Source organism: Oncorhynchus masou, chromosome 32, assembly GCF_036934945.1.
Source record: "Oncorhynchus masou masou isolate Uvic2021 chromosome 32, UVic_Omas_1.1, whole genome shotgun sequence".
Taxonomy (NCBI): Eukaryota; Metazoa; Chordata; class Actinopteri; order Salmoniformes; family Salmonidae; genus Oncorhynchus; species Oncorhynchus masou.
The window spans coordinates 64,270,965-64,279,918 of NC_088243.1; the positions used below are offsets into that span (position 1 = coordinate 64,270,965).

Here is an 8,954-nt window from a genome sequence, read left to right on the forward strand (position 1 = left end):
TGAAGGAAGCTTCCCTCTACATGTCTGTTAGCAGTCTGGCATGGAGCTAATTGTCCCTATCTGGGAAAGGATTGCTACTCTGCACATTAGTGGGGTCATTCATTAAGACCCATGGTGATTTCTTTCTAAAGGTCTGGTCTGTGCATGTAGTCTGTTAATGAGTTGAAGCAGTAGAGTTGTCTTATGGCCACTGGTGTACTATCAAATGGAAATGTCTCCCAGATGTTACCTACTTTGTGGCTTTTCTCTCAAATATATTACAGTACAGGTCTCAATGCATGTTTCTGAGGTATGTGAGGAGAGGTCATTTTAATGAATTAGTTGGGCCCTGAGCTTTAATGAATTAGTTGGGCCCTGAGCTTTAAGGATTTTGATGTGTATTGTATAAGAGAGTCTTATTTGCATACTTTATTTTCCAAAACTACTTACACTGAATAAAAATATAAATGCAACATGTAAAGTGTTTGTACCATGTTTCATGAGCTGAAATAGAAGATCCCAGAAAGGTTCCATACGCACAACAATCATATTTCTCTCAAATTTTGTTCACAAATTAATTTACATCCCTGTTAGTGAGCATTTCTTCTTTGCCAAGATAATCCATCGACCTGACAGGTGTGGCATATCAAGAAGCTAGTTAAAAAGCATGATCATTACACAGGTCCCCTGTGCTGGGGACAATAAAAGGTAGTTTTAAAATGTGCAGTTTTGTCACACAACACAATGCCACAGATGTCTCAAGTTTTGAGGGACTGTGCAATTGGCATGCTGACTGCAGGAATGTCCACCAGAGATGTTGCCAGAGAATTGAATGTTACTTTCTCTACCATAAGCCGCCTCCAACATTGTTTTAGAGAATTTGACAGTGCGTCCAACCGGCCTCACAACAGCGCACCACATGAATGGCGTTGTGTGGGAGAGCCGTTTGCTGATGTCAGCATTGTGAACAGAGTGCCCCATGGCGGCGATGAGGTTTTGGTATAGACAGACATAAGCTATGAACACGATGGCAATTTGAATTCACAGAGCTACCGTGACGAGATCCTGAGGCCCATCGTTGTGCCATTCTTCCACCGCCATCACCTCATGTTTCAGTATGATTTCTGCCAATATCCAGCAACTTTTTACAGCCATTGAAGAGGTCTGGGGCAGCATTCCACAGGCTACAATCAACAGCCTGATCACTCTATGCAAAGTAGATGTGTAGCGCTGCATGAGGCAAATGGTGGTCACACCAGAAACTGACTCATTTTCTGATCCAAGACCCTACTTTTTTTTAATGTATCTGTAGCCAACACAAATACCTTTAAAAAATATATATCTGTATTCCCAGTCATGTGAAATCCATAGATTAGGGGCTAATGAACTTTTGACTGATTTCCTTATGAATTGCAAGTCAGTCAAATCTTTGAAATTGTTGCATGTTGCGTTTTATATTATTGTGCAGTATATTTTACAATCTTATTGATATGTCTTTGGTTAAATGTATTGGACTGATAATGTATCGTGTTTTCTTAGGATAATCAAAGGCCTTATGCATCAAATACCCCTTTAGAGTGTCAATTACAGCAGCTTTGTTTTCCATAGTCCTTCACAAAAGATCTGCCATATCGATGCTGCACTGATTACTCTGCCAGAGACCAGGGTCATGCTCTCAATTCCTTTGAAAGGTTTTATTTTAACAACATGGCTTTGTCACTAATTAGTCTCTGCTTTAGGAAATGGAAGCTTGATGTAATATAATTTTTCAAAGGTAAAAGATCAATGGGAAAATGGAGTGACTATATTCTGAAGGTCAGACGTCTTTCTGAGAATTTAAGGTCACCATGGAAAAATGTATTACTTATCTTCGTATGAGTGCTGAAATTCAGTGTAAAGACTAATTATACCCGCTCTGCATTACTCTGATACACTGTAACACACTGCCATATTAATATTGGAAATGTGTGGGAAGAAGTTGGTGGAAATAAAAGTTTGTGGTAAACTAATAGTTTTTTTTCCTCTATTTTCTAGGATTCCGTAAAATCAGCCTGGATGACCTCCGTAAAGCCTACATCGTCAAGGACGTGCAGCAGTACATCCTCCACAGACTCGACCAGGAGGAGGCCCTTCGCCAGCATCTTACCAAGGAGACGGCCGAGATGCTCAACCAGCTGCACATCAAAAGCAGCGGCTGCTTCCTGTACCTGGAACGAGTGCTGGACGGGGTGGTGGAGAACTTCATCATGCTGCGAGAGATCCGTGACATCCCCGGCACCCTCAATGGCCTCTACTTGTGGCTCTGCCAAAGGCTGTTTGTCCGGAAGCAGTTTGCCAAAGTCCAGCCCATCCTCAATGTGATCCTCGCCACCTGCAGGCCGCTTACTGTCAAGGAGCTTTACTATGCTGTCTGGACCAAAAACATGGCCCTCACCATGGAGGACTTTCAGAAGAAGTTGGACATCCTCTCCAAGTTGTTGATCGATGGCCTCAGAAGTACTAAGATCCTCTTTCACTACAGTTTTGCCGAGTGGCTCCTGGATGTTAAGCATTGTACCCAAAAGTACTTGTGTAATGAAGCGGAGGGACATAGAATGATGGCAATGAGTTACACTTGCAGGGCCAAGCAGCTCAAACCGCTGGAGGTGCAGGAGTTTGCCCTGCATCTGATCAAATCCAACCTGCAGATAGAGCCTTTCAACCTGGCTCTTTGGATGGTGTGGAATGGCACACCGACTAAAGACTCTCTTTCCACCTCCATACCTAAAGAACAGGAGGTGCTGCAGCTTCTGGTCAAAGCTGGGGCTCATGTCAACAACGAGGACGACCATGCCTCTTGCATAGTGCAGCAGGCACTGGAGAGAGAGGATTCCATTCGGACATTGCTAGACAATGGGGCCTCTGTGAACCAATGTGATTCCAGTGGCAGAACTTTGCTGGCCAATGCTGCGTACAGTGGAAACCTGGATGTGGTGAACTTTCTCATATCCAGAAGAGCCAACATGGAGCTGGTGGACAGCCATGGACAAACAGCACTTACTCTTGCTGCAAGACAAGGGCATACTAAGGTGGTCAACTGCCTCATTGGCTGTGAGGCAAACATCAATCACACAGACCACGATGGGTGGACCGCCCTTAGGTCTGCAGCCTGGGGTGGGCATTCGGAGGTGGTGTCTGCTCTCCTCTACGCCGGTGCCAAAGTTGACTGTGCTGATGCCGACAGCAGAACCGCCTTGAGAGCCGCAGCTTGGGGAGGCCATGAAGACATCGTGCTGAACCTCCTCCAACACGGGGCAGAAGTCAACAAAGCAGACAATGAAGGAAGGACGGCTCTCATTGCAGCGGCATACATGGGGCACAGAGAAATCGTAGAGCACCTCTTGGAACACGGGGCAGAGGTGAACCACGAAGATGCGGACGGAAGGACAGCCCTCTCAGTTGCTGCTCTCTGTGTGCCTGCCAGTAAAGGTCATGCCTCTGTCGTAAGCCTCCTCATTGACAGGGGTGCAGAGGTGGACCACTGCGACAAAGACTGCATGACCCCCCTCCTTGTGGCTGCCTATGAAGGACATGTGGACGTAGTTGATCTGCTGCTGGAAGGTGGAGCTGACGTGGATCACACTGACAACAATGGCCGAACGCCTCTTCTTGCAGCAGCATCCATGGGCCATGCCTCTGTTGTCAATACCTTGCTTTTCTGGGGTGCAGCTGTAGACAGCATCGACAGTGAAGGAAGGACTGTTCTGAGCATAGCGTCCGCTCAAGGGAATGTAGAGGTGGTCCGAACTCTGCTGGACAGAGGGCTAGATGAAAATCACAGAGATGACTCAGGCTGGACCCCACTGCACATGGCCTCATTCGAGGGTCACCGGCAAGTATGTGATGCCCTCATTGAGCAAGGTGCCCGATGCACGGAGGTGGATAACGATGGTCGAATACCTCTGATATTGTCTGCGCAAGAGGGCCACTATGACTCTGTCCACATTCTTCTGGACAACAAGTCTTGCATCGACCAGAGAGGTTACGATGGGAGGAATTCTCTCAGGGCAGCTGCACTGGAAGGCCACAGGGATATTGTTGAACTGTTGCTGAGTCATGGTGCTGATATAGATTATAAAGACGCAGACGGACGCCCAACATTATACATATTGGCACTTGAGAATCAGCTAGCAATGGCGGAGTACTTCCTGGAAAATGGGGCAAATGTGGAAGTCAGCGACACAGAGGGAAGGACAGCCCTCCACGTGTCCTGCTGGCAAGGGCATGTAGAAATGGTCAGGATGCTGATCAACTATCATGCCGACGTGAACTCTTGTGACAACGAGAAGCGATCGGCCCTCCAGTCAGCAGCTTGGCAAGGCCACGCAAACGTTGTGCAGTTCTTGATTGACAATGGCACTCACGTGGATAATACATGTAATCAGGGGGCAACAGCGCTTGGCATTGCTGCCCAAGAGGGGCACAGAGATGTAGTGCAGATCCTTCTGGAGCACGGCGCTGACCCCAACCACGCAGACCAGTTTGGACGCACAGCCATGCGTGTGGCTGCAAAAGGGGGGCATTCAATGATCATCAAACTTCTTGAGAAGTATGGGGCTTCGAGTCTTAATGGCTGTAGTCCTTCGCCAGTACACACTATGGAACAGAAAATCCCACTCTCTGTGTCTGGGAAAATGCACTCCCTCACAATAAAATCCAACAGCTCTGGCAGCACGGGAGCTGGAGATATGCAGTCATCTGGACGTGGTTTACAGAACGGTCCTGTCCACGCCTTCAGCTCCCCTTCGGAATCTCCTGACTCTACCGTGGACAGACAGAAGTTGTCTCTCTCAAATAATTCCCTCAAAAGTTCTAAGAACTCCTCACTGAGAACCACCTCGTCCACAGCGACTGCACAGACTGTGCCGATAGATAGTTTCCACGGAATGACCTTCACAGAGCAAATCCAGCAACACTCTCTGCCTCGCAGTCGGAGCCGACAATCCATTGTCTCTCCTTCCTCCACCACCAAGTCCATTGGACATCAGCAGGGGTCTCCGAGTGAATTTGACTGGGCTCAGGTTAAGTCAGGTCTCAAGTCGACCAAAGGGAGTAAGACCGAAAATACCACATCCAACAGCAAAGGGGGGTCTGGAGACAAGAAAAGGCTCAAGAGCATTGGCTCAACCCAGGGTCAGGTGTTAGAATATGAGATGACCCAGTTTGATAAGAGGATTGCGCTCAACAAGTCTGTAGCGAGCATTGCGGTGAAAGATCCTCATTGCAAGATCATGGTTGGTGGCTCCACCCAGCCAGAAGTGGGACTGACCCAAGAGCAGTTATTCATCCAACAGCAGAGCATTGCAGAGAAGAAACGAAATGGCATTATGACCAACCCCAACTACCATCTTCAGGGCAATCAGGTTTTCCTTGGGAGGGTTTCTGTCCATAGGACTGTACAGAATAGAGGGCACCAGGACGTTCTGGAGAACTACCCCATAGGGGAGACTGAATTAAGCCTTAAACAAGTCTTGAAACTGCAGATAGAAGGATCTGACCCTGGGTTTAACTACAAAAAGGAGACTCCGTTATAGCTGGTAAGGGTTTAAACTAATCTGATGTCATGCTTTTTTCCTAAGCATTAACCACCGACTCTAGAGTTCTTCTGGTGTTCAACAGTTGTTTTATTAATGATTTAATAAGTAGATGATCAATTCAGACGGGCTTTATTTTCAGTATGGTTTCAAATGGTTTCATGACATCTTGAAGATAGAAGATCTAGTTAACAACATGCAGGGATGGGATGAAGGATGAAGATCAGAATCCCTGTGTACTAGTATACATGTCTGTATATTACTTGTATGATTGATTGCCACATTGTTGATACAGTATGTTGTTATTAAAATACAATCTAATGACTCACTCACCACTACTGGAAACACTGTATGGAAATGTCCTGTCAATATTCTATTATCATTAGTAGAACTTAAACAAACTTGAACATGACTGATGCATTTCAAAGAATGTCCTTTTCTGGCCAAGAAGACTACGATGTTTTCCAACTCAGCACTAAACCCAAATCATTTTCATTGCCGTTTCAGATGTCTTGAATGCCATTCGTCATGCAGACATCGGAGGGGATGTGCCAAAGCAACTATGTTCATCCGCATAAGAACCGATTGAATTGTTTTCCACTCTCAAGTGGAACACCTCAGAAAACCTAAGGGAAGAATGTTGATCGCTGCACAAGGCTTACATGAACTGATACTTCAATGTGCCTACATCTGTTACAGTCTTCTCAGTGTAATCATGCACACTATCATTTAATTTAATGTATTGATATTTATGCAGTGTATGCACTTTCTAAAAAGAGAATGACAAACATGCATTTGTTCAGTCTCCCATTTATGCTCATGTGGTTCAAACTAATTGTTCAAAATGATCATATATATATTTTGTGTGTGTTGTTTTGTCCTGGAATCATACACACCAACAGCAATTTACCACTGAGTTCATTGTCACATCAGATCAGAGGGACATCAAGATAATCGATGACATGGGATAATGTTGCACGCGTTGATACTCTGTCTTTCTGAAAACCCCAAATAATCGGTGTTAACTTTGTTCAGTGTGCTAAGCATATACTATATATAAAAATGTATGTGGACACCCCTTCAAATTAGTGGATTCTGCTATTTCAGACACACCTGTTGCTGAGGGGTATAAAATCGAGCACGCAGAAATGCAATCTCCATAGACAAACATTGTCAGTAGAATGGCCTTACTGAAGAGCACAGTGACTTTCAACATGGCACAGTCACATGATGCCACCTTTCCAACAAGTCAGTTCGTCTGGGTTTGGTGGATGCCAGGAGAGCACTACCTGCCCCAATACATAGTGTCAACTATAGTTTGGTGGAGGAGGAATAATTGTCTGTGGCTGTTTTTCATGGGGTGGCAGGTTGCCTAGTGGTTAGAGTGTTGGACTTGTAACCGAAAGGTTGCTAGATCAAATCCCAGAGCTGACAAGGTAAAATGCTGTTGTTCTGCCCCTGAACAAGGCAGAACAACCCAGGCTGTCATTGAAAATAAGATTTTTTTCTTAACTGACTTGCCTCATTAAATAGAAAACAGTTCAGGCTAGGCCCCTAAGTTCCAGTTAAGGGAAATCTTAATGCTGTGACATTCTAGACAATTCTGTGCTTCCTACTTGTTTAAGCATGTCAATGCCCCTGTGCACAAAGTGAGGTCCATACAGAAATGTTTTTTCAAGATCGGTGTGGAAGAACTTGACTGGCCTGCACAGAGCCCTGACCTCAGCACCTTTGGGATGAATTGGAATGCCGACTGCGAGCCAGGCCTAAATGCCCGGCCTCACTAATGCCCTTGTGGCTGAATGGAAGCAAGTCCCACAGCAATGTTCCAACATCTAGTGGAAAGCCTTCCCGGAAGATGGGGAGGCTGTTATAGCGGCAAAGGGAGGACCAACTCCATATTAATGCCTATGATTTTGGAATTAAATGTTTGACGAGCAGGTGTCCACATACTTCTGGTCATGTAGACTATGCTGTGTGTAATATGATAATAGTTAAGGCAATTTGCTATACAAGTATATTCAAGCATATTTATTTAGGAAAAAGCCACTTTCATTTGTATTGTAAGCTCTATCATGGTGCTGTGTTCAAAAAAATTCCTGCAGTTATTTTGGACTCCATTTTGGTCGTCTTAATTATATTTTTTATATGTATTGTAGTACTGCAGATACAGTACCTAAGGGGGAGAGTTCGTTGAAAACGTTAAACCAATGTGATTTCATTTTGTCCCTGTGGGACTTTGAATTTGTTTTTGTGTGCATTTAAATTGATTAAAATAACCGTTAGTATACTGTCGACTACAGAGTTTGGTACTGAATGCAAATGTCTCAAGCTTAAGCCGGGGTGAATGCATTCGTTGACAGAATTCTATATATAACCCGCAATGCAAGAAACTAAATTCAAGCTTTCTTTCCCCTATTGTAGTGTGGCTATGTTTTGATAATTGCAGTATATTTTGGGGCAAGACACAAAAAAGGCTTAAGGTTCACTTGTCACGACTTCACCTAGTAGTAGACTTCAATAATTGATGTTTTTTAGGCATTGTTTGAAATGTATGCCTATCATGCCAAAGTTGAAACAGCTTTTCTTCTTCTCCGCCCGAGCGGCTGCAGATCAGTTGCCCAGCTCTGGCTCCCCTGGCAAGGGAGGGTCCTGAGGATGGTGCTTTCGGATTGGAAACATGTGTTTCTAATGGACTATGTGGAGCCTGTGTGAGCATTGGCGTGTCATATTTTTTTGCAGGGCTTTTCACAATGTTCACAGTGAGCAATTTTGTGCCAAGAGAGAGAAGATGGACCGCTGTCATATACACAAACACATATGGTATAAAGCCCAAGTCACAGCCCTCCGCTCTCCAGTTCAGCATGAAGGTGTGCTACAGTATGAAGGTAGAAAGGAAACATTTTAGGATCAATTCTGGACGAGTATTCAAACTTGTTTCGCCATCTATCAAACTATCATTACTTGTCTTGCCTGTGTTGTCTGTAATGTTGTTTTGAATTGACCCTAAACAATTTGATTGTAAATAGCTTACCATGTACATTGAACTTTTCATTCAAAAAGCGTATTTCCTGTACTCTATTAAGCCGAATTTTCTGATGTATATTAAAGTGCTTAATAAACATATTTGCTTTACTGCTGGAAGTTAGACTCTCTATTGTTCCATTATTGTAATTTAATTATCGCCACATTCTCAATTAATCCACTGTACCAGACTCTTAACAGAGATGCATACTATGCCATGTCTGTTCCCTATTAGATAACCTTACGTGTCGAAGGCCATTACATGCATCCCTGAGCATTGAGCAACCGTTTCTTCTCTTGTCAGATAATTGCCTGGTTTGGCATTGTTGCCTGACTTAATGCGTTGAATCTCGTGAGGCCTACATATACACACAGATT

General features: G+C 44.5%; 1 protein-coding gene across 1 annotated transcript in view; it reads left to right on the plus strand.

Annotated features, from left to right (window-relative positions):
• The window catches only part of LOC135526461 (ankyrin repeat domain-containing protein 50-like), a 33,792-nt gene extending 25,096 nt beyond the window's left edge, over window positions 1-8,696 (plus strand). Inside the window, exons 4-5 of the mRNA XM_064954854.1 lie at window positions 2,014-5,555; window positions 6,060-8,696. Coding sequence (XP_064810926.1) covers window positions 2,014-5,552 — 3,539 coding nt within the window. The 3' untranslated portion in view covers window positions 5,553-5,555; window positions 6,060-8,696. The remainder of the gene's footprint in view (window positions 1-2,013; window positions 5,556-6,059) is intronic.
• Window positions 8,697-8,954: the final 258 nt, after the last annotated feature.